Source organism: Staurois parvus, unplaced genomic scaffold, assembly GCF_062004578.1.
Source record: "Staurois parvus isolate SC_StPar_1 unplaced genomic scaffold, SC_StPar_1.0 ptg000172l, whole genome shotgun sequence".
In the NCBI taxonomy this organism is placed as follows: domain Eukaryota; kingdom Metazoa; phylum Chordata; class Amphibia; order Anura; family Ranidae; genus Staurois; species Staurois parvus.
The window spans coordinates 13,226,643-13,252,890 of record NW_028317968.1 but is presented as its reverse complement, the minus strand read 5'-3'; the positions used below and the strand labels follow the sequence as shown (position 1 = coordinate 13,252,890).

The 26,248-nt window shown below is 42.0% G+C and overlaps 1 protein-coding gene across 1 annotated transcript in view; it reads right to left on the bottom strand.

The window, feature by feature from the left end:
• The window catches only part of MOV10 (Mov10 RNA helicase), a 129,490-nt gene that overhangs the window by 74,945 nt on the left and 28,297 nt on the right, over window positions 1-26,248 (bottom strand). Inside the window, exons 3-6 of the mRNA XM_089676727.1 lie at window positions 18,350-18,474; window positions 18,020-18,258; window positions 12,619-12,868; window positions 1,843-1,983 (exon numbers count right to left, since the gene is read on the bottom strand). Of these exons, the coding sequence (XP_089532853.1) occupies window positions 1,843-1,983; window positions 12,619-12,868; window positions 18,020-18,258; window positions 18,350-18,474 (755 nt within the window). The remainder of the gene's footprint in view (window positions 1-1,842; window positions 1,984-12,618; window positions 12,869-18,019; window positions 18,259-18,349; window positions 18,475-26,248) is intronic.

Below are 26,248 nucleotides of genomic sequence, written 5' to 3'. Positions count from 1 at the left end.
GGTACATCAGGAAATGAAGCTGCACATTCTTATGGTTAGAGTCTTCCCAGCCTGATCAGTTAATCCCCCTTCAACACTTTAGTTGCAAGCGGATTCAATGTACAGTATGCCTTCCAGGGATCAGCAATCAGAAAAAGGACCGCTATATCCACCTAATCTGTCTTATGTAGTCAATCTTCCATGGCAATCCATTCAAAAAGTGCCAGATATGCTTCAGTGCTGTCTATGATCAACATTTCTTGTAAGGCCTGATGCATAGCTATCTTGCATACAGGTGCCATCTTGAAACCTTTCAGCTTGCTGGTTTATTGCATTCTGTAGGTCCGCAATCTGTTTATCCAGCAAGCAATTTGTCTTTTGGTGGGCTGTGTCAGCATGCTTCAGGGCCTGTTGTTGCTGCGTCAGAACCTCCTCAAGATCTGTGCTTGCATATTGGCCAGAGTTGGCTGCTTGACCAGCAATTTTCTTCCTTTTAATAAAACCAAGAAGCTGACTGGTTACTATGCACAGCTGAATCAGATTCTGTGTGCTTCAGTTTTAGTAAATCTCCCTCACTGTAGCCGTAATCAATGGATCGTGGATGTAATGTCAGTATCCTGCAGACATGTCCTCCAGCTTTCTTCCCCGTACCTTTGTAGAGACTTTTTGTTTGAAAGCAGGAGTGTCAATGGACAATGAGGCGGAGGGAGTTGGGGCATGTTACACCCCAGAAATTGTTGTAATATGCTCCAAAAGTGAACTTAGCCTTTAAAAAATATAGCTTGGTGCAGAATTGATAATTTGTATGTTATTGTAGTAGGACTTCATTTAAAATAGTCTGGCATCTAGGTGACATTTATTGCTATTGTATATCGACAAGGTATATATGAACTAACTTTATCAGTAATTCCAAAAGTAGGTACCACATCCCCATTATATTTCAGAAAGTATAGATATGTGTATTGCTAGATTTTCACAAAGATAAAGTCTCAAACCATAATTTTCTGTTAAAATTATTTACACTTTATTTTACATGGTCACTAAAAAGTACATGCTTAGCAGTACAGTTATCTTGAACCCTTATATACAACCAATGGAGTCCAGTTACCTTGACCTCTATATACAACCAATTATTTAATAGAGCAGTTCAATATACCTCCCAGACCTTTTCCCTCCAACACCATATTATAGGCACATTGTAACAAGTACATGTATTTTTAATATTGTTTCCAAAATATATTCTGCCTAATCATGGACTGTAGAGAAGCTGTGGGGCACTTTTATACACTGCTACCATTAGATGGCCAGAAAGAGCTGCCATGTTACTTGCTGCAGATATGGAAGTATAACTAGTAAACTGCCTTTTATTTCCTCCATCAGCTCATCCCTCCACAGTTAATACCTTTTGTATCACTCAAGCCTCCTAGATTGTAAGCTCTAATGAGCAGAGCCCGGTTTCCTCTTGTACCAAAATTGTATTGTAACTAATGTCTACCTTCATTTTGTAAAGTGCTGCACAAACTGTTGGCACTATATAAATCCTGTATAATAATATAATAATAATAAAAAACTTCTGTAAGGGATAAAAGGTAGTGGTTGTGTAGGGGTGTTAGCATGCTGTTTATACAGACATGGGTGCAACAATCATTCTCTTATTCTACTATGATTAGTAGTTCTGCCGATACGTGGCTAAATCACTTTAAATCTTGTATGTAATGTAATGCCCTCCCTAGTGAAACTACATGGTTATGATGTAGTTTCTCTGTTCCTATTTTCCAATAAAGCAATAAGGGATCAGCCATGTGTCTGGCACCTTGCTGTTCTAACATTTCTAACTCAGGAGAGCACGTTCTTTAAACTTACCTTTGCTGTGTATGAGCTGGTGTGGAATTCATTTTCATTTTTTCTTTTGAGAACATTCCTGCTCTTATGCTGTGCTTCAAGAGTAAAGGTGGAGAGAAGTTACCAAGAGAAACTTCCCTTTCCAGTTCATAACTTGAAAACCTAGACAGATACACACAAATATATTCAAGTCAGATAGATAGATAGATAGATAGATAGATAGCCAGGGGAAGTTAGTATTTCATTTTTAGTTAGGAGGGATGGGCAGCAGCCTGGGTGTAATCGTTGGGGTCAAAGTCAGGTCAGGGCTGAGAGGTTCTGCGGATCAGCTCACCAATACCTCCCCCTGATCTACAGACTTGGAAAAGTCTCTATAACTCAGTGGGTGAGGGTGAGGAGGAGTTGTGCAGCAAGGAAGGATGCAGACCAGCAGAAGGCCTAACAGAAGCTACCAACCCACCATAGACGCAGGACTGAGTGAGTAATCTTACACCCTTTGGACCAGTTAAGGGGAAAGAAGCACTCTGGTGGGAAACTGGATTAGCTCCTTGCCTGGGACTATTTACCTTAAAGTGGCAGGCACTGGATCCCCTGCCCAGAGATTCCTTCAGACTGGATAGAGGAGTATTATCTGGGGTGGTAGACCAGGAGGGGCTGGAGAGCTCTCCAAGAAGAGAATTTTGCTGTGTAAAAAGACTTCTACATAGTTCCAGGAAGTTGTCCTCAGTTGCAGTTCCCTTGGGCAGCCCATATACCCCTTACCCAATCCAGGTTTGAAACCCCTGGACTGGTTACTGTCTCCTGGGTGCAAGTCTGTGAGGAATGTATGTTGCCTGGCTGTGCAGAGCTATAGGGAGTCCCAATTCTTTAGCGACTCTTTAAGGGGTAGTGCTACAGTTCTATAGGTTTAAAATTTGTGAAATGTATCTGAAGCACGAGCACAGACCATTGTTCCTGAATCCCAGATAATTTGGTTTCTAAAACCAATGTCACATCTTATCTAATACCAGATCTCCTAATTTCTGAGAAACTCTAACACCAAAAATAGCTCCTAATCAGATATCAGATTTTGCTAGACATAAAATGGCTAACAACAACAAACAATATTATGAAAGGTAAAGTAAACATTTGATTAAAACACACCTTCACAGTGCAACCCCGCCACTCAATCTTTTGTGGTAGCCACCACAAAAATACCCTGTGTAAAAGGTTTAGAGGGAGCAGTGATATCACCTCCACCATGTGACAAGTGTAGGGACTGGTTGCTAGACACAAGACGGGTAAATGTCAAGTGGCAATATCGTTTATTGAAATGACATTAGACAGCTATAAAACACCCAATTAATTTCAGCCATCAGGCCTTCGGCATAGCTGTTTTACAATGGTTTCATGTGATTTCAATAAAGGATATTGCCAGTTGACATTTATCCAAGTACAGATGGTCCCTCCAGTTGTACACAGAGGCATCAGCAGCCTTTCAGTCTGAACACTGGGTGGAGCGGAGGATTGAAGGAAGGTAGCAGCACCACTACACCAGTTTACATTGCTAGACACAAAGCATCAGATTGTGGGAGTAGTTCACATTCTCCCCATATCCGGAGGCATCTGGCATCCATGCAAAAGGGAACAGTGGATAATCATTGTGAAAAAGGGAGTTTAAGGTGGTTGGGGCATGAATTTTAAACATGAAATGGGATAAGCCAGGCTGTACTGGCCACGAGTGTCCAGAGGCTCTACAAAAGGCATTTGGGGGATTAAAAAAAAGTATAGAATTGACTCATCTGTTCAGACACATGTATCAGCGAGAAGGAGAGACATTCTCTGACTACATGCAAGATGAACCAGTGAAGGCGGAATGTGCTAGCAAGGCCCTCTGGGCCCAAGTACAGAAAAGGGCTCATCCACTTGATCAGATTGTATAGAAGCTGAGAGTCAGTTACTCCTATGGGCCTGTGACCTATTCCAAGCTGTAGAAGACAATCAGGGAGGAAGAAGCTTTTTTTTTTGTCAAAAGAAAAGCTTTATTTAGTTTACAGAAACATACATAGTTGTAGTTCTAGAACCATATTTCAAACAGCTTGCTCACATAGCTCCACACAGTCACCCATCAGGCAGAGAGGAAGAAGCTTTGATGGTGACCAAGGCTAGGAAGGCAAAAGTTTAGGGTGGAGCCCAGCCCAGGGCCGCCTCTTGCATCACTCAAGCTATTACAACTGTAGAGGGAGTGCCTGAGGCACAAGTCATGGCCTTAATGGACAGCATTGTGCAGACCCTTTCTTAATTGGCTCAGGCCCAAGCCATGATTCAACAGTCCCTCTCTGAGGTCCAGAGAACAGTAACACAGGTGATGGAAGATCATGTCGCCATGCAGAAATTTATGTTGGAAATGGGACAGTGTCGGCAATGGCAGCCAGACGGGGGGGAATCCAGCCCTGGACACTTAAGGCACTGTGTCCAGTGTGAAGAACCAGGACTCTTTCGGGCCCAACGCCCGCAGGCTGAGCCAATTGTCAACATTACGATTGAAGCGATACAAGCCTTAAAGAAAATTTTCTTTCTAAAAGGCAGCGGGAAACTTTCAGGGGCTCCAGTGAAGGAGTCAGCTGAGGGTCTGAAGAATACTTTGAACTCCAAATCTCAGGGAACACAGACTTTAGAGACACTCAGAGTCCTACTAGTCCATTCAGCTCCCAACTCATACACACCACTCCAGAAAACAGGGAAGACCAACTCCCAAGAAGCGAATCAATCAATCAATCTTGGAAAGCTCAAATCAGAAGTGCAGAGCCACAACCTGAAAGACTTCCAGATAAGTAAGTAGATCCATCTCCAGTGGTCTCCATTCAAGTGGAGGAAGTTTACACCAAATGTTTGCTGGACATGGCAGTCCAAATAACCCTACTATATAGGGATTTTTATGACAAGCATTTGAAAACACATATCATTGCGGAAGTTGTAGAGCTTTTTGGGAATCAAAACCCAGAAATGTCCCTATGATGGCTACAAACCCATCCGCCTAGTTTTCGGCCCAACCTTGACAGGGAAAACAGACCTTTGAAACCCTAGTGGTAGTCTATCCTAGGCCTCTGGGGATAAAACAGTGTTCTCTACTAATTGGGACCAATACCAACTTAGTTCAGCAGCTGCTTACCCCTTTGGCCAAACAGAACACTGTGCCACTAGAGAGCATTCACCTACAGTTTCGTCAGGTTTATCAGAATGTTATCAGAGTTGAGGGCACCAGAAGAGGAAGTGTTTGGAGGAATGGGCTTGAAGAGAAAGTGCTCCAGCCGGGGGCAGTCACATGTTTGAGAGCCAGAATCAAATTAAGCTGGGACCAGCCAGGGTCCTTCGAAGTGTTGGAAACAGTGATCACAACAAAGGCCCTGTAGTGGAGCCAGGGTAACGCGTTTTTCCGAGTCAGTAACAACACTGCTGCCCCCATTACCCTAAGACCTCAAGCCCTGTTGGGGCAAGTGAACGTGGCTACCACAGTCAGTGTTCCTCAGTCACCAGATGACCCTGCCAGAGGAGGATTTGGCCTTCAAGTTCCCCTCTGTTAGAGCAATGGAAGAGAAGGGCGAGAGCAAGACAGACGAGCTGGAAGAGGGTGTTCTCCAGAAATGACTATGATGTTGGATTCTCCAAGAGTGTTATTGGTTTAGGGACCAATTGGTTTAGTGTGCTGGATTTGAAGAGTGGATACTATCAAATCCCTATGCACCCCAAGACAGAGAATACTGCTTTCATCAGCCTATTGGGGTTCTTCGACGTTGACCGCATGCCTCATGGAGTATAAGGTAGGGGACATGAATCTGATCAAGGTCTTAGTTTATCTGGATGACATAATAATGTTCAGGTGCACCCCGGAAGAACATGAAGAGCGGATGGAGAAAGTTTACCAGAGGCTTCATGGAGGAAGGCCTCAAATTATCCCTCAAAAAATGCCAATTCTAACAGAATTCCGTTACCTATCTGGGGCATGTAGTCTCTGCAGATGGGGTGCCCACTGATCTCAGCAAGATTGAAGGTGTGACTACCTGGCCCCAACCCAACATTACTGACTTGAGATGGATTCTGTTCATACTACCGTCGGTTTTTGGAAGGATTTGCTAAAACTGCTGCACCCCACACGACCTTCTGAAGACTATGGAAGGGGACACTAGTGAGCCAAACAAACAAGGTCCCCTCAAGGACCTTAGGAATCCATTAGTGGCCGGTGTGAGCAGGCATTTATCAAGCTGAAGCAGCGTTTGATGTAGGCCCCAGTGTTAACCAACGTTGACCGCTCCAAGCCCTATAAGCATCACGTAGATGCCAGTCGTGAGGGGCTTGGGGCAGTTATGTACCAGGAACATTCTGGGCTGCTTTGGCCTGTAGCATTCATGAGCTGAAGCCTCTGTCCACCTGATAGGAACTATCTGACACATGAGTTAGAATTCCTTGCATTGAAGTGGGACATGGTGGATAAGTTGAAGTAATATCGCTATGGGGCTGAATTTGTAGTGAAGAGAGACAACAACCCACTAACCTGTACTCCCTACAGCCAAGCTGTAACTGCTCTATCAGGATTTTGCTTCAGTTTTAAAGTACCGACCTGAAGTAGGGCACAGATGCGGATGCCCTATTAAGGAGGCCCTATGGTCGCCAAGCCCCTGAGCCAAGCTGGTTTCAAGTGTCCCCAGAAGAGGTGCAGGCCATGAACCAGGGTGCCGAGTATGTGGCCAAAAGGAGTGGCCTACGTAGAAGTGGTAGGTACCAAAGGTGCCTGTATTCGATTGTACTACTGCAATGTGTCACAGCTGAGAAGGTGAGAAGCTACCCCAGCTGACCACTAAAGATATGCAGAAGGCCCAGGAGCAAGACCCGCTCTGGCAGCTGACAAGGAGAGCCCTTATGGAGCAGCAACCCGCCTTACTTTGGGTAGATGCCACAGTTGTTCATAGAGAATGGGATAGATTAGAACTACAGGATGGGGTTTTCTACTTAAGTGACAATCTATGGCAACTCTCTTTGCCTACTCAGTTCTGAAGAATGGTGTGGAGGTCGCTACATGATTAACATGGGCATTTAGGACAGGAGATAACCTATTTGCTGGTGAGAGATGGCTTCTACTGGTCGTGGATGAGGACACAAGTAGAGGAGTACTGCCGCACCTGCCTGAATTGTATACAAAGAAAGACCCTACCTAAACACGCTGTCTAGAACCAGATTTTAGCGGATGGGGGAATGTCTTAGTTTTGACAGATCACTTCATTAGATATGCTCACCCACAAAGAATCAGCAAGCATCCATGGTAGCCACGGTGTTAGTGGAAAAATTCTTTGTGCATTATGGACTCCCACAGAGGATTTGAAAGTAAAATAATTAAAGAACTGTTAGCTTTGCTAGGGATAAAGAAGTTCAGAATTACTCATCACACTCAAGCTGATCCTCAACCAGAGATTTAATGAAACACTTCTGAATATGCTTGGCACAATGCCATTACAAAAGAAGCAACAGTGGAGCCAACACATTGTTGCAGTGGTGCATGCCTATAACAGCACCAAGAATGATGCCACTGTTTTTTCCCCCTATTGTCTAATGTTTGGATGAGAGGCCAAGCTACCTATGGATCTAGCCTTTGGTACCACCCCTGATTACCTCACCCCCTTCGTCCCACCAGGGGTTTGCGGAGAGACTGAAACATCAATTGGAAACTGCTTATGAGAAGGCTAAGAAAGCTTCCCAGTCTGCAGGAGAAAGGAACAAGCGGAGTCATGATGCCAAGGTGCATTTGCAGGATCTGCAAGCAGGAGACCCAGTGTTGATAATAAACCTTGGGGTTCCAGGGAAGCACAAAATAGCAGCCTGCTGGAAATCTTCACCACATGTGAGTGGTGTGGTCTGTTTATCAGATCCGCCCAGAGGGATAGAAAGGTCCAGTGAAGTCTTGGCACCAAAGTCACTTTTTGCCATTGTCTGATGTTGTGCGAATTCCAACGCCACCATGTAATCTTCCTATCGTGAGAACACAAAGCCACATAGGCCCTCCCCATCCCTTCTCAGCTCACTGTGGCTCCCGGAGAGGAGGAAGGAACCAATGAGGAAGAGGGGGTAGAAATTGGAATAGATTGGTGACCTCTTCTAACTGCCATAAAAGACATTATTTTGAAATCTACCTACCTACACCCCAAGCTCAACTGCTCCTTTGACAAGTCCCCCCGCCCCCTGGAGATTCCTCCTACTACAGAGGCGGGCCCCATGAATTGTGTTGAGCCTACCTCTTCACCAATTCCTGCTTTTGAAGATCTCTTACTGCCTGAACCTGAGCTTGATTCCCCAAATGGTTCTAGAGCAGTGTCTGCAAAATAAAGAGATATAGAGCTTTTGAAAATGGGGAAGGAAAACATCTTGTAAGAAAAAGATAATGTCTCAAGAGGAGCCCAGGGAGTGACAGGAGATAAAAATGCTTAAGAGACCGACCTATGACATGTTGGGAAAAAGCTGTGAAGAAGCCTTGCATGCTAGGCAAAGAGTTCTGGAAGCTCCCAATTACAGTCTATTGGAGCATATCCAAGAATCTGTAAGGCCCCTTGATTTCTGGAGTCCCCGAATCCTTGGTGGGAGTCATTCTTGCACAACTTGATTAAAAATTAACATTTGCCAATTAATGTTCCTCCTGACTAAGGTGGCTAATCTCTTTGTTAGATGTATATATGTTATATTAAGTGTTAGTTTGTTTTTTCTGTTCTTTCAGGACCAAAGACTAAGTGAGGGGAGTGTGTAACACCCTGCTACAAGTGGATGCAGGATGTTAAACCAAACACAAGATGGCAGTGTCCTGTAGAAAAATGGTATTCACACTCTGCAGAGTAGTCTCATGGAACTTGTATGCTGAACCGCAGGACTTTCCTAAGGAACAGTGTAGTAAAGAACTACATTTCCCAAAGGAGCTGGCAAGTGAGAGGGGAGAGATCTGGAGAGAAGACTGCAGGAGGACCGGACCAGGTCGTGCAAAGACAGAAAGAGAGGAGGCAAGGAGAGTCTGCTGATCGCTGACCTTACCACATCGTGCAGAAAGCTAATCTTCTAACAGGTGACCAGAGAGAACGCTGTAGGCGGGACCAAAGAGTATATGGAGGCCTTATCAAAAAAGAGAGAAAGGACACCAGAATTCGTCAGATGCCATCCCTCGGGTGAAAGAGTCCCAAGCATCAAAGACAGGGAACACCGACACCTGTTCCACCTTTCCTAGTTTCCCGCATACAGTTTCGGACATTGCACATAGTTATTAGAAGTTGCAGCCTAGTTCCTTTAGCCACTATTGTCTGACTACACTTTTTCCCCTCTCTTTAAACACACTGTTCCTCAGAGTTCTAGTCCACACTTCTCTTCACTGTGAAACCAACTAGGCCCCATCACGCACACAGAAGACTCTTCACTGCCTTTAAAGAACATTGGTTGTTTTGCGGTAAAGAGCTTTTTTCCTTATTTCAGACTATCTTCTTATCATCAGGTCCTGAGGGCCCAAAGTGAGCTAGTCTACCTGTTTGATAGTCCTAGCTGCTTACTGAGGACTGCAAGACCACCTCAGGTTTTGGTATTGGGTTAGTTTCTGAAAAGCAGGCCTGCTAATACTAATTGAGATTCTGTGATAAGTGTTGTATTTTCCTCAAGTTCAAATTGACCCAAGTAACAATTGATTTTACACAATATTGTTTATGCTGTGTAACCAAGCCTTATTGAAGTTTGAATTTGCATGTGGATTGATATAAACCAGAAAGAGGTTCATAGCACTTTCTGGTGGTAATTTATTGCAGTTAAGAGCGTACTGTGGTGTCAGCAGTGGTTGGGCTTTCAGAGCGGGGTCCAGATCCACAGGGAACCCAAAAACAATCCAGCAACTCCTAAGGGGGTAATGCTACATGTAGATAGAGTAAGCAAGTGTTCACCAATCTTTTTTTGCACCAGGAACACCAGTTAGATTGAATGTGTTTCTACTTCTGTTTTGATGTGCACTGGTTTCCTCCTATAGCCCATAACATAATAGTAGATTATCTGGTGTTTAAACAAATTATTCCTCAAGTGAAATTGTAGGTCACTGTATAAGTGTTGCAGAGAAGGGAGAAACTAGTGTGATAGCCTGTATGTACTGTATTCTGTAAAGCACCTTGTAATATAGTGTCATTACAAATATGAAAAACAAAGTTACATTTTGAATGTTGAAAGCTTTTTAGCAAGTTTACTGGTCATTCTTTATTCAAGAATTTAACTATAACCTTAAAGCATAGTTCCACTTTTGCTGTAAAATTAACAGTGTTATTAAAAACAAGAGCAAACATTTATTATTGCAGCTGCAACATTTTCTTTTTCAGGCTCTTTCAGTTATTTTCACCTGGTGATCTATACAGTAAGTCGGTTGTGTTTCAGAAGAACAAGCTGTCCTGCAGATGTAGCAGTTATAGGGTTGAGATAAATCATTTAACACAGAGGGGTGCTTACAAGGATCAGCTTTTATTCATTTAAGTAAAACCTTTATCCCAAAAAGGAACAAGAAAATTGTTGCTGTAACTGTTTTAGCTGGAGTTTGAGTTAAATTTGTTAGCGTTAATTCTGCTAGTACATCCAACACTATCTTCCTCCCAAACTGAAAATGCTGCTGTCCAAAGGTGTCTATGTGCTCCTTCATCCAGAGTGGGGGCATTCTAATGCAGGTGGCGTGTTACTAGGCAGATCACCAGGTGAAAAAAAGCTGAAAAACAGAAAAGGAATACAGCCACCACATCTAATGATTGGTAAGCTGCAATATAATAAATTTTTGGCTTAGGGTTTAATACAGCATTAAGAATACCCCACTCTACAGTATGTTTGTTATGTGTTCCCATTCACACAGCATGCCTACATTATTTTTATATATTTCTTACCTTTTAGGTGTTTTTTTCCAGGAGGGAGTGTCATGGCTGACTGCAAAGTTTCTTTAACCATTAGCCGCCCGGCCTATAGCCGTTTGGTGGCCGCAAAAATGCTTTAGCTTTCCGGGGTGTACGCCATTTGGCGTCCTCTCGCACATGCACAGTTCATGCGGTTGCAGAGCTGTGCAGCGGCGCAATCTGTCATCGGCCGTGTACCTTGGACACGGCCGATGACAGATCTGAGTACCGGTCCCCGTTGCCAGTACCATGTGACCTGCTGTGACCAATCACAGCAGGTCACATGACAGTTGTATACAATGGATGGCTTCATTCATGCCATCCATTGTATACTAGTGCCTAGCTGTGAATGGTCACAGCAGGTCACATGCACATGTCATGTGATTAGCTGTGGCCAAATCACAGCTAAGCACAATAAAAAAAAAAAAAAAAAAAAAAACACCTGAATGAATCGATGTCATTCAGGTAAATGCTTGCTTATAGCAAAGTAATTCTTTGCTATAAGTAAATTGTGTAAAAAAAAAAAAAAATACTGATCACTTCCCCAAAGTAGTACAATGTTACTATGGTAACATTGTACTACTTTGGTCATAGTAAAATATGAAAAAAATCTTAAAAAATTTTTTAAAAAAATATTTTTTTTTTCCATACTGTCACCAGTCAGTGTCCCTGTTCACCGCCATGCCAGTTATAGGATGACGCTGTACTGCACTGGTGACAGTATGTAAAAAAAAAAATTTGTGAAAATAATTTTTTTTAATTTTTTCATTTTCCGAAAAATGACAAAAAAAAAAAAATACAACTTCAAAGAACTCGCTATTTCTCTTATGAAGTACGTCGGACTGTATACTCTGCAAAAAGGGGTCATTTGGGGATATCTGTACTGTTCTGACATTCATGGACCTCAAGAAATTAGATTGGCTGTCAGTACTTCAGGATTGATCAATTTTCAGATTTATACAATAGTTTGTGAACTCTATAACTTTCCTACAAACTAAATAATACATCCTAATTTGGGTTATTTTCACCAAAGACATGTAGCAGAATACATCTCGGCCTAAATTTATGAAGAACAATTATTTATTTGTAAACTTTTATAACAGAAACAAAGAAAAACGTGTTTTTTTTTCAAAATTTTGGGGTTTTTTTTGTTAATTTAGCAAAAAATAAAAACCCCAGCGGTGATTAAATACCACCAAAAGAAAGCTCTAGTTGTGTGAAGAAAATGATAAAATTTTAGTTAGGGTACAGTGTTGTATGACCGCGCAATTATCATTCAAAGTGTGAGAGCGCTGAAACCTGAAAAATGGCCTGGGCAGGAAGGTGTAAAATTGCCCGGTATTGAAATGGTTAAGAATGTAAGAGTGAGCCTGTCCAAAGTCAGTCATTAACATACAGTGCAAGAAGTCCAGCCTCTACACCATGAACCCACGGTTAGGAAAGACAGACCTCAAATCTATTTATAATGTATAATGAAGATTTGCCCCCACAGTACAGACAGGGTTAACTATGGCAAACATAGCATTCCAGTACCCTCAAATACAGAGAATTAGGTAATAATTTCCTTACTAGAGGGTTTAGAATAGAGCATCTCAAAAAGCTAAGCTGCAATTTTGATTTTTTTTTTTTTTTTTAACATTATGCTAAGAGAATGGGGACGTGCAACAAATATATAGGGGTTATTCCAATATGGCTGCAAAAAAGTGGAAATACACTATAAATTTTTATTTTTTTTATCATTACATTATAGTGACTAGTCTTCAGTCATACAAATGACTAGCTATAACATAGAAATGACTCATGTATTAGCAATGTGTAATTAAAAGAAGTAGAATGAAAACAAAAGAGCACAGAATGAGAGAAATTCAATCAATCAGACACTGACCCATTTGGTGGTATGCCATCCACTTCTATCCGCTCTACTTTCTTAAGAAGATTTCTTTGATAAGGAACATATCTTGTTGTTGGAGCCAGGTCCTCTGCTAATTTACTGTTAGAAACAGCAGATATAAACCTTCCAATAAGAAAACCACCTCCAGTTTCGCTATTTCCTTTCATGAATTGAAACACAAGAGTTACAGGAAAATATCCATAGAAAGCAGTTGAGGCAAGTACCTCAATGTCATACACAGCTCCTGCAATGAAGAGAAAAAAAAAAAGAAGAAGTGACTACATGCTTAATACAGACCGAAAACACACTCATTTACATTTATTCAGGGGTCTATGACTTAATAGTAATTAGGCTATACACTAGCATTTTCTTCAGGAGCCCCCCCTTCCCTCCCGCCCGACTTCCCTTGTGATCATCTCTCTACGTGCTTCCTGACTCTAACAGTTTGCAAGGTTCAATTTCTTAACTGGACTATAGCAAAGGAAGAAATGCAAAACACTTTTTTTTATTCTGTAGGAAAGGTTATTTTTGGAATTCTCAGCATGGATAATTATAAATAACCAAGTTAACTAACATATCTAGCTTAGCAAGTTCTGTAACTACCGTTAAGTGATATTAAAGTCTCATTTTGTTTTTAAATAACAGGTCATAGTTAACGGTGTAATGTTTTTGCACAGAACAGCCCTAATCGTCCTCTTCTCGGGTCCCCGATGGTGCTCCTGGCCCCTCCCCCTTGCTGAGTGCCCCCATAGCAAGCCTCCTGCTGTGGAGTCACTTGTGTTTGCACACTCCCGAGTCCTGCTCTGGCTGCATCTCAGCCAATGAGGAGGGAGAGTCCTTGGAGAGCCACTGTTCTCATTCACATCGCTGCTTGGGCTCAGGTAAGTTTTAGGGAGGGGCTGTGATTGGGGGGGGAGCTGCACACGGAAGGTTTTTACCTTCATGCGTAGAATGTATGAAGGTGAAAAAACCTTCAACATTTACAATCACTTTAAATCTATAAATGAATCATTTAGCAGAAAAGAAAAAAAATAAGCATAGAAATCAAGTCACTGAAGGCCTTTTTCACATTCCTACACTTCAAGGTTGAGAGCAAGCTGACTTATGAATTCCTTTTGTCAGACACAACATCTTTGATTGTATCCAAATAATGTTTCAGAAAGAAAAAGAAGGTCTTGAAAAGAACTTTTTTGCACCATCAGGAATGTTGATATTTTATTAGCGGATAGAATATTTTGCACATTTCTATCTCTACATGTTGTACCTACAAATATATTTTTCTTGGATATTTTTCCTTAAAAGCAAAACAATACCAATTCACCCCTTTGGGAAGATTTTTCCTTCATTTTAACTTTGTGACAGGTGGACATTTCTATAGGAAGTGAGGGGAGGTCACAATGGGGACAAAGACATATACCCTTTCTAATCACAACCCCCTCCCCCAAATGAAGTTTTACATTTAACGTGTACCTTATGACAAAAATGTTTTCCTTCCACTTTGTATAGAGTATAACCCCCATCATTTTTGGTTTTGCCCTCTGTGTCCCATTGGGGAGGTTTCCCTTTGCTCCCTGTGCCATAGCCAAAACTGGAAATGAGGAAATCCCGTTGTGCCACCAGAACTACTGGAAGATTTCTGGTAAACACAATCAGAAAATCGGACAAAAGATACAGCTTTCGAAGTGATTGTCCGATAATCTGATCCATAGCACTTAGCTTTCAAGTGAAGATCACGACAGTTCATGTGCAGTTATCCAAAAAATTATTCTTGTACGATACCAGAACGTACGATTTTCGATTAATTAGTACATTATTCTTCCAGGAAAAAAAAAATGGATAACCAAGACCACGCATGTTCAGAAACGAAAGAATACATTACATCACTTCTGAAGATGTATTCTGTTGTACAAGTATTTTCGTAACTTTAGTAACCTTTTCATTTTTGATACGAGACTAGCATGCAAAAAAAACCAAAAAAACAAACAAAAAACAGGCAAATCATTTGTCCAATATTCTCATGTGTACAAGGCTTTAGTGTTCTGATTTGGCTTTTCTTTATTGGATTTTCTTTTACTTTCAATTAGTGATCGGCTTAATGTTCGACTTGCGTTCGACTCGAACATCGGCCGTTCCTGTGTTCGGTGAACACACGAACAGTAAGGCTGTTCGGTGTAGTGTTCACCCTCTGTGCCCCAGAATGCACTGCGCTCTGACTGTGCATTGTGATTGGCCAAAGCAATACACCTTACCACAGGTCAGGTGCAATGCTTTGGCCAATCACAGCACAATTGGGCAGAGCTAGCAGTGACATCACCGCTAGCTATGCAGAGCCATACAAAGCAGTGTGCAGGAGCTGACAGGGGAGAGATCTGTGTTTATACACAGGTCTCTCCCCCGTTGGTAATAATGGGCGATCGCCGGGTGCCGGCGAGTAATCACTGGCCAGGACCCGGTGATTGACAGCCGAGGCTGTGAATGGCGGTGTGGGTAAGGCGTGCGACCCCTACCCGGAAATGCAAAATCACGTATATATATATATATATATAAATATCTATCTAATCGATATCTATCTATCCACACACACATATATACATATATATACATATATATCCACACACACACACACACACGATTTTGTGCACTTGAACCCCCCGTAGCAGTATTTCTGCTATAGGACGGAGGGGAAGTGGGCAAGGAGGGTGAATCTCCATGATGGGGGGGCACAGACTAGAATTAAAATGAAAGGTGTTCTTATCTTATCCCTCTCCACTCTATCCAAATTTAAAAAAAAAAAAAAAAAAAAAAAAAAGCACACGTACTGCAATACACATTTAGGGGAAGACTGGCAATCTCTACAATACATGATCCAGAAAGCACGGTTATATATTGGTATACATTGGAGACCAGAGGATCTTATTAGGCAACTGTGACCTGTTTTTTATAGCGTTTTCATCTCGTCCAGTCAGGGAACGCTTTGCATTCATTTAGAAAATGCAAAGCATTCTCTGAATGGTGCCTGTCTTGAGCGACCAACCTTCTGTGCTCAAAATGCAGCAGGCCAGCCTCTCAGCATAGGACTCAAGGAAGCAAGTGGAAATCACTAGATCAGTGTTGCTACTTCAGTGATTTCCAGCTTCAAGGGGCATTGGCCACTTAAGGTATATGCATAATTGCAACGGTCCAAGCTGGAACAATGCAAATTGTGTATAAAATATCCATACTTAAAAAGGGATAAGGGTTTTTGTACTGTTAAGAGTGGTGAGGATGTGGAACTCCCTTCCACAATCAGTTTCAGAGGACAGCATTACCAAGTAAAAAAAAAAACCTCTTAAGATGGGCATCTTATTAAACACAATACACAGGGATATGGCAAGTGGCAGAGACGTAAATACACAAACACTCACACAGGATGGACTGGTGTTTTTATTCAACCTCACCAACTATGTAACTTTGTAACTACTTGAAATACCTCTTTGAAATGGCCCCAATAACAGTCAAGAAAAACAAGAAAATTGAAGATTTAATTTTAGCTCCAGTATAACACTACAGATATTTTAAGCAAACTTCTAGTGTGTTATACCTGAGTCCTTTTCTTTTTTCGTCCACCCTTTCTTCCTGCCCTCTCTCATGGGTCTTCTTTTATTTATTTGCTTTCTACTGTGTTCTGGGGCTACCCATTATGGATCTTCCTTGCGTATCCTGAGAGGGCACACTAGTTTCTACTTTGTGGTAATGGCCTATAGGCAGTTAAAGCAAAACCTATCTTTACTTAGGCTTATTTGTTAAAGTGGTAGTAAAGTTCATTCTTTGACTTTTACCTACAGGTAATCTTATAATAAAGCTTACCTGTAGGTAAAATTAATATATCCTAAATGTGCACCATTTAGGAGATATTGCAGAGAGCAACAGCCATACCCATGCCGTTCCTTCAGAGCGGTGTGCCTTGCCTGCGGCTCCCGCACACATGAGCGGGAGTGAAGTCATTGCGGCTTGACCAGTCAGATGGCCGGAGCCTGCAAACCCAGAAGGAAAACCGGGTTAAGATGGAAACACTCTCAGCAGTGACAGCGTGCCGTATGTGAAGCACATCATGATATTACCTTGTAGTGGGAAATCACATTTTTTTTTTTTACTACTACTTTAAAAAGGTATCACATTGCTAGTATTGAGTTCTGGAGGACTCCATTCTCCACCAAGTTTGTCTTCTGTCATGGGTAATAAATTTATGAATGTAAGGTGTGATACGCCATTGGTCATATTCTTCCAACAGTCATTTTTAGACATTGTTTGCATTTGTTAAGTGACACTTGATACTTTTACATACGAGATATGCCTTTGTCTGTGGTTCACTACTTTATGTTCTGGTCTTTTGCAAAGTTAAAAATAAAATGTAGCACCCTGCTAGATAGGGGGGCTAGAGTCCAATTGTTAGCTTGAGCCCAAGTAGCACCCTGTGGTAATAATCAGAGGGAGGTCAAATTCACGTCAGAGTGGAGAGGCTCTGCAGACCAGTTCTATGGAACTTCCCTCTGCTCTAAAATTTTGGAGAAGATTCTAGAAGCAGTGGGGAGGGAGTTAGGTGTGGTTGGTCTGCATTCTCAAGGGATCCTGGCCAATATCCAACAGCAGGCTTGGCATAGGGCTGGGACAGCCCTTCAGAGTGACTGAGCCTGCTCAGCAGGAGAGTTCGGATGGAAAATGAAGTGAGAGGCTGGAGAGTAGGAGCCTGGGAGGGGGGGCCAGATGGAAAGGGGCTCACCTACAGGCAGAGGAGCTGGAAAGGAGTAAAGCTCAGGACCTCATTGGCCCCCCGAGCGAGGAGCACCTATGCAGCAGGGAAGATGTGGCCCAGCAGAAGGTCTGAGAGCAGCCACCGATCCAGCATCTCATAGGAAGAGGACTGCGTGAGTAGACCTGCATCCCCTGGGCAAGTAAGGGGAAAGAGCACTCTGGTGGGAAACTGGATTAGCTACTACTCGGGATGTCTTTTCTTAAAATGACAGGCACTGGATTCCCTTCCCAGGAATTCACGCAGAACAGCTGGATAGAGGAGTATCTAGGGTTGTACAGCTAGAGATGCTGGCTAGCTCTCCAGAGAGCGACTTGTTTATACTGTATTTCCATGATGTTTGTCCTCTGTTGCCATTCCTTTGGGCATCCCATACACCCCTACCCCATCCAAGTTTAAATTCCCCTAATAAAATCCAAAAAAAAAAAACCACAAGCTCGAGGACTGGTTACTGTCTCCTGGATGCAAGTCTGAATGTAAAATGTGTGTTGCCTGGCTGTGCAGGACTATAGGGGGACCCTAATCTATTGAGGCTCCTAATGGCTACCTAAAGAATAAAAAAAAAAAAAAACCCAAGTCTTATACAAACCACAGCACCATTCTTACCCGGATTCAGTAGTAACGGTTTAGAAGCAGACACACTGTACTCATCACGAAAAGAAAAGGTACCCATCCTTCGTAAACATTTGTACTGGACAAATGTCACCGACTCTTTAGATGTGTTCTCAATAGAAATAGAAAATATCTTTTCCTCATGTGGTGGTAGTGGAAACCTTATTCGACCATCAGAGAGGTCATGCTCTGATGTAATCTGAATACCATTTTTTCCACAGATGAATTCTCGTCTAAAAATAAAAAAAATTACATATTGTCAATTAGCAAAATTTTTTTTACTCTTTCCCCAAAAAGTATAGTATTTCAAAAGAAGTCATTTACCTGTTACTTTTCAGCCACTGAATAATTTTACGTGCTTTTGGTCTGGAATAGCTCTGTTCATCAGGTTCCTTGCCTCTGTGAATGGCTACCCACTGATCTGTCAGTGATGAATTTATCCTAGCATCCTATAAAATAGAACAGGTTAGTAAGTATGTATTCTTAAAAGTACCTTCTATTGCTCTCAACCTCTAAACGCTTTTTTTATTTGCTGCTCTGATCTAACTTCCTGTTAGAGGGTGGCTGCGTTCATTCTCCATGGCCCCACTGTATGTAGGGAGGGAGCTAACCTCTCCTGCTCACTCCTGAGATGGGCTATGGGTTATTGGAAATGTAGCATGCATAGAGCAGTGTACATGACTGCAACTAATGTCTACTGCCAATTCCAAACAAACAGCAGTGAGAGGGGAATGGAGAGGTTCAGGAGCTTGTAGAAGACATTACAAGGCATAAAAATAAAGTAAGAAAAAAATTTCATGAAAAAGTGGTTACAGGGCCATTAAGTAGTGGATGTGTATGGATTAGTTTTAGAAAATAAGGACATCATTTAGGGTCACTTTAATTTTTACAATCCTTTATAGAAAGAGGACACATGCTGTATCACACGCTGAACAAATGCTAGATCACGCATCCTGAAAAAGGGGGCCCAAACCTTATAGAACTCCAAAAACTAAATAGAGAAATGCATCCAACACCTTCTTGACACAGAGTAAAACAAATCCTAACAGCTGAACTTAGTTTTACAACTTGACATGTTAGTAAAACTGTACATATGACAATTGCGAAGTGTATCCAGGTGAATTATACCTTGTTTTTTGGGAGGTTTATAGTCACGACAAAATTAAACTGGTACAAAATAGTAAAATATATATATATTATGTGGCACCGCGGTACCCTGCCACGGTCAAAATCAAGCTTATAACCCTGGATTCTCAACCAGGCAGGTTGAGGGGCTCTAGACGGTTTATGTAATGCAGAGGAAACTGGCTTTTCAGTTTCCTCATTAAGTCCGTTTTGGGATCTGGAGCCTGGAGATTTTGAAGTGATCTGGGAGGGATGAAATCTCCAATCCGGGGTCCGCGTTTTCAGAACCCCCAGCACACCGATTGCACAGGTGTGTGCAGGCCTTTTCATAGAGGCCTAACCATGATTCTGGGCTCCACCCCAGCTGACAGGCGGTCACTGCCTTGGAGTCAGGTGGGCTTCACCTAGGAGAGGTGGAAGCCAGAGTAGCTGTGTGCTAGAGGCTCGCTCGCTGTGTGCAAAACAACCATTTTGGATAGAGTCTGCAGGAGACAGACGTAAATCGGTATGCAAGCCAGGAGGCTGAATATTTGTTACACTTGTTGGATGATGGATAGCCCTGCATGGGAAGCATGTTATTGATCTTTCGTTTAAATAAAATTGGGCTAAAAGGCCTTCAAAAAGAAGAAGCGAGTTGCTGTGTGCTTTAAAAAAAGAAAGCGCTACCATTTTGATGTGAGTTCCCACAATATATATATATACAGTTGCAAGAAAAAGTATGTGAACCTCTTGGGATTACATGGAGTTTTGCATGAATTGGGCATAAAATGTACTCTGAACGTCATCTAAGTCACAACAATAGAAGAACACAGTCTGCTGAACATAATACTACACAAACATTAGATGTTGCCATGGTTTAATTGCACATAACATGTAAACATTCACAGTGCAGGGAGGAAAAAGTATGTGAGGCCCTAGCTTAATGACTTCTCCCTGAGATAATTGGAGCTAGGAGTGAGCCAACCTTGACTCCAATCAGTGTGATGATATTGGATGTCTTGCTGACAGCTGTCCTACCCTTAAAAAACACACACCTGTTTTGGGTTTACTGGTTTCAAGAAGCACTGTCTGATGTGAACCATGCCTCGCAGAAAAGAGCTCTCAGAAGACCTACGATCAAGAATTGTTGACTTGCATGAAGCTGGAAAGGGTTACAAAAGTATCTCCAAAAGCCTTGATGTTCATGTGTCCACGGTAAGACAGACTGTCTACAAATGGAGAAAGCTTAGCACTGTTGCTACTCTCCCTAGGCGTGGTTGTCCTGTAAAAATGACTGCAAGAGCACAGCACAGAATGCTGCATGAGGTAAAGAAGAATCCCAGAGTGTCAGCTAAAGACCTACAGAAGTCTCTGGCACATGCTAACATTTTTTTTGACACACCTACAATAAGGAAAACATTAAACAAGAATGGAGTACATGGGAGGACACCACGGAGGAAGCCATTGCTGTCCAAAAAGAATATTGCGGCACGTTTGAAGTTTGCAAAAGAGCACCTGGATGTTCCACAGCACTACTGGCAAAATATACTGTGGACAGATGAAACCAAGATTGAGTTGTTTGGGAAGAACACACAACACTATGTGTGGAGAAAAAAAGGCACAGCACACCAACATCAAAACCTCATCCCCACTGTAAAACATGGCGGAGGGAGCATCATGGTTTGGGGCTGCTTTGCTGCCTCAGGGCCTGGACGGATTGTTGTCATTGATGGGAAAATGAATTCCAGAGTTTATCAAGACATTTTGCAGGAAAACGTACGACCATCTGTCCGCCAACTGAAGCTCCGCAGAGGATGGGTGATGCAACAGGACAATGACCCAAAGCATACAAGTAATTCAACAAAACAATGGCTGCAACAGCACAGAATACGCCTTCTGGAGTGGCCCAGTCAGAGTCCTGACCTCATCCCGATTGAAATGCTGTGGCATGACCTTAAGAGAGCGATTCACACCAGACATCCCAAGAATATTGCTACACTGAAACAGTTTTGTGAAGAGGAGTGGTCCAAAATTACTCCAGATCGTTGTGCAGGTCTGATCTGCAACTACAGGAAACGTTTGGTTGAGGTTATTGCTGCCAAAGGAGGGTCAACCAGTTAAGTCCAAAGGTTCACATACTTTTTCCTCCCTGCACTGTGAATGTTTACATGTTATGTGCAATTAAACCATGGCAACATCTAATGTTTGTGTAGTATTAGGTTCAGCAGACTGTGTTCTTCTATTGTTGTGACTGAGATGACGTTCAGAGCACATTTTATGCCCAATTCATGCAAAACTCCACGTAATCCCAAGGGGTTCACATACGTTTTCTTGCAACTGTGTGTATATATATATATATATATATATATATATATATATATATATATATATATATATATATATATATATATATATATATATATATATATAAAATATTTATTTGCATTAACAACATGTAGCTGTATACATATTTCATGCTATTACCATAATTTACCACCAAAAAGTGACCCAAAATAAATTCTCCTGATCCCGACGATCGCAGCGATACCACATATCTGTATCCTTAGTAGGGCTCAGAAACAATAGCGTGATTTTTTTTTTTTATCCTACTGAAAACACACTGACAATGACATTGATGCTATTATTTAAAAGATTTATTTTTTAATCCTTCCTAAAATACACTGACCCTGATCTTTGACCTTAACCTTGTAACCTAGCTCGAACTCAGATTTAGCCATTTTATTTTTATAAAAAGTTTCAATGTATCCTTTATCTCGATTTAAGAGGAGGGAAAAAAAAAACCCCACACACAGGAGTGGGCTACACAGTGACTAATGCAGGCCATAGATGGGTCAAAAATCGGCCGATTTTTCTTTTAAAAAAAACGAACAATCGGTCGTTCAAGTGGCCGACGTTACCACCAATGGTAAAAAAAAAAAAAAAAAAAAAAAAAGATTTTCATCCCGTCTACAGCCGGCAAAAAGTGCCCCTGCAGAGAGCTCCGCTATTTCTTTGACAGTTCCTTGACATTTACAGAGGCTGCAACAATGTATCTATTTATATCCATTTAGGATACAGATGTTTTTATTCGGAAACAGATACATTGTTGCAACCTCTGTAACTGTCAAGGAACTGTCAAAGAAATAGCGGAGCTCTCTACAGGGACACTTTATGCCGGACTGGAATTCCTATTTTTCATCCTTCTCCTTCTTCATCATCATCCTCTTCTTCTTCATCATCATCATCCTCCTTTTTCTTCATCATCATCCTCTTCTTCATCTTCTTCATCATCATCCTCTTCTACTTCTTCATCATCATCCTCTTCTTCTACTTCGTCATCATCATCCTCTTCTTCTTCATCATCATCATCCTCTTCTTCCTCTTCATCATCATCCTCTTCTTCATCATCCTCTTCTTCTTCTTCTTCTTCTTCTTCTTCTTCATCATCATCCTCTTCTTCTTCTTCTTCATCATCATCCTCTTCTTCTTCATCACCATCCTCTTCTTCGTCATCACCATCCTCTTCTACTTGTTCATCATCATCATCATCCTCTTCTTCTTCTACTTCATCATCATCATCCTCTTCTTCGTCATCATCATCCTCATCTTCTACTTCATCATCCTCCTCATCTTCTTCTTCATCATCCTCCTCCTCCTCCTCCTCTTCTTCTTCTTCGTCATCATCATCATCATCTTCTTCTACTTCTTCATCATCATCATCATCATCATCCTCCTCTTCTTCTACTTCATCATCATCCTCTTCTTCTTCATCATCATCATCCTCTTCTTCGTCATCATCATCCTCCTCTTCATCATCATCCTCTTCTTCATCATCATCCTCTTCTTCATCATCATCATCATCCTCTTCTTCATCATCATCCTATTCTTCTTTTCTTTTTGTCTTCCTCTTGCAGGTCACTGCTCATGCGCAGATTTTTTATCGGTAAAAAAAAATCGGCCGATTAGCCCATTATTGCCGCGAAAATCGGCCGATCGGCCGTTTTTTTCCCAACTTTCCCGATTAAAAAAAACGGCCAAAAAACCGAAAAACGGTCGAACAAATAGCCCACTAACGATCCAAAAATCGGCCGATTTTATTTTCAGCCGAAAAATCGGCCGATTTTCGACCCATCTATGGCCTGCATTAAACACTGTCAGTGACTTCACAACATCTGCACCAAAATGAAAAACAATATAGTGTAGCACAACAAATCTCATATAAAAATTATTCAAAAAACAATACTTAAAGTCCCATAAAAAAAGTCTAATAAAACACCACTGTGCAAGGTGTATAAAATAAATGCTCTCTTCAGTGCAAACTGTGCCACCAGCATTAGGTGAAAAAACCTGCTCACCTCCCTTTATGACCTCATCAATAGATCATTATGTGCTAAACATATGGATACACTTGTGTGCACCCTCTGTGGTCTTCCTCCAGCTCCTCTCCTGGCACCGCCACAGTATACACTCCTCCAGCTGACGTTCTCATATAATATGTATTATGGAAAACAGAAAAGTGGAACCATAGTGCTCTCTATTTATAAAACAATTTATTAGCGCCCAAATTAAAACCACTTACAAGATGTAAGAAACAAGCCAGCATAATGTTTGTTTCATTACATGGGTCACAACCCCGCTCTCCTAGATGCTCATCAATTCAAACCGTCTAGGGCTCAGCTCCTTCCACCCATATGCGTTACGCCCCAGATTCAGGCTTCTTCAATAGAGGACTGCAGCCTTCATTAAAATACCTGATAATTCTGTTTGAATGTTCTTTTTCAGGTACTTTTTGTTATGGGGAACAACACTGTAACCCTGTCTTGGATCTGTCACTCTGTCCCAGAGGCTTATGGAGAAGACTATAAGTACCTGCTTTAATGGAACCCACCCTAACAGTTGGCATGCAGACATCATAAGAGTTTAAACCAACCCCCCCAATCTTTGTCCTGTACAGCTGGCTACCTCTTTTAAGTGCAGGAAGACAGCTACCAATGATTTACCATAAGCCCTTGGCCGTTCTGTGTGCTTGTTCTGTCTTTTCCAGAAAGATGTAATGTAAGTGTCCCAGGAGGCTGCAGTACCAGGGCACATCATCCTGCCCTAGGCCAGAATGGCAGCAGGGAAGGGGGGGGGGCGGGCTTTGGGTTTAAATGGAACAAACTCCCTTACGTTCCACTTTAGGCATGTAGACATTAGGTGACTGACAGAGGCAATAGATCAGTATCATATATATATATCTATCTATCTTTCTTAACCACTTGCCGCCCTGCCACTGTATATATACACATGTGTGCAGGGCGGCACTGGGGAGCAAAACCACGTTTTAAAACGGGTTCCGCACTCCCGACGTTTTGGCCGACAGGGGGCGCACGCGCTCCAGCCGGCCCGCGGGTAACACCATTTGATCCCGGAGGGATCAATCATTCGATTTCAGCCAGTGATGTCTGGCTGAAATCAGATGATCTGTCCCTGTCCTATCCTGTGTTGACATTTACACAGGACAGGATATGATGTCATTCTTCTCTGCCTGGACACATTCTGTTCCAGACAGAGAAGAAGACATCCAAACAGTGAGTAAAACAGCACATACCCACAGTTAGAACACACCTAGGACACATTTAACCCCCTGATCGCCCCCCCCAGTTAACCCCTCACTGCCCTGTCACCAGTGTCACTGATCAGTGAACCGATTTTTACTGATCACTGTATCAGTGTCACTGGCGACTTCCGATAGTGTTAGCGCCCCTCCCAGATAGCACCAGATTTCCCGCTAATACACCAGTAATCCTGTCTAACCCCTTGATCGCCCCCCCCCCCCCGAGTTAACCCTTCACTGCCCTGTCACCAGTGTCATTGATCAGTGAACAGATTTTTACTGATCACTGTATCAGTGTCGCTGGCGACTTCCAATAGTGTTAGCGCCCCTCCCACCAGATAGCGCAAGTTTGCACGCCAGTACACCAGTAATCCCATTTAACCCCTTGATCGCCCCCCACTCCCCCCCAGTTAACCCCTTTACTGCCCTGTCACCAGTGTCATTGATTACAGTGAACAGATTTTTACTGATCACTGTATTAGTGTCACTGGTGACTTCCGATAGTGTTAGCGCCCCTCCCATATAGCGCCAGTTTGCCCGCTAATGCACGGGATTTTTTTTACCAAAAACATGTAGCAGAATACATTTTGGCTTGCATTTATGACTAACTTTGAGTTTACGATATATTTTTTTATAGCTGAAAGTAAAAAATATTGGGGTTTTTGTCGAAATTTTCATGTTTTTTTGTTTATAGCGCAAAAAATAAAAAGTGCACAGATGATAAAATACCATCAAAAGAAAGCTCTATTTGTGTGAAAAAAAGGACATAAATTTCGTTTGGGTACAGCATTGCATGACCGCGCAATTATCATTTGAATTAGTGCAGCGCCAAACAGCAAAAAAAAGGCCTGGTCATTAAAGGGGGTAAATCCTCAAGAGCTCAAGTGGTTAAACTAGTTTAATATTCTCATTAGCAGCCTAAGTTCACAGACAAATGAGAGTGCTTCAGTGGCCAACAATGTCATTCTCATGTTAACTCTGTAATGCTTTATTTCAGAATAAAAAATAGAACAGAATCAAATTTATTTAAAGACTAAAGTGTAATTAACTGTTCTTAATTTTTATGGATAATTTTGTAAATTACTATACCAGTTTATACTGTTACGTTATATTGGCCGTGAAATAGGAGCCAGATCACACTGGAATGCATGCATTTTTGTGCATTCTTGATAGCCTATTCATTTCAGTGGGCTCCCAAACGTGCAGGAATCTGTAAAGGGTACGGCAGGCATGACTTTTAAAATCGCACCACACAAAATCACATGGTACTCTGACCCAGAGCAGGAACTGACTTGGTGTCATTGACATCCCCAGTGACCCCAAAAAAAAAAAAAAAAAAAAAAAAAACCACTGACAATGTGCAGGAAGGGGTTAACTTGAGGGGCGATCAAAAGGTTAATTGTGTGCTGGGAGTGTTTTATATAGAGGGCAGTGTGTGTGGGCTTCACTGTAATCACACTGCTCTGGATGGCACAGCCATCCAGAGCAGTGTGCCTGAGCTGACAGGGAGGAGGACTGTTAGT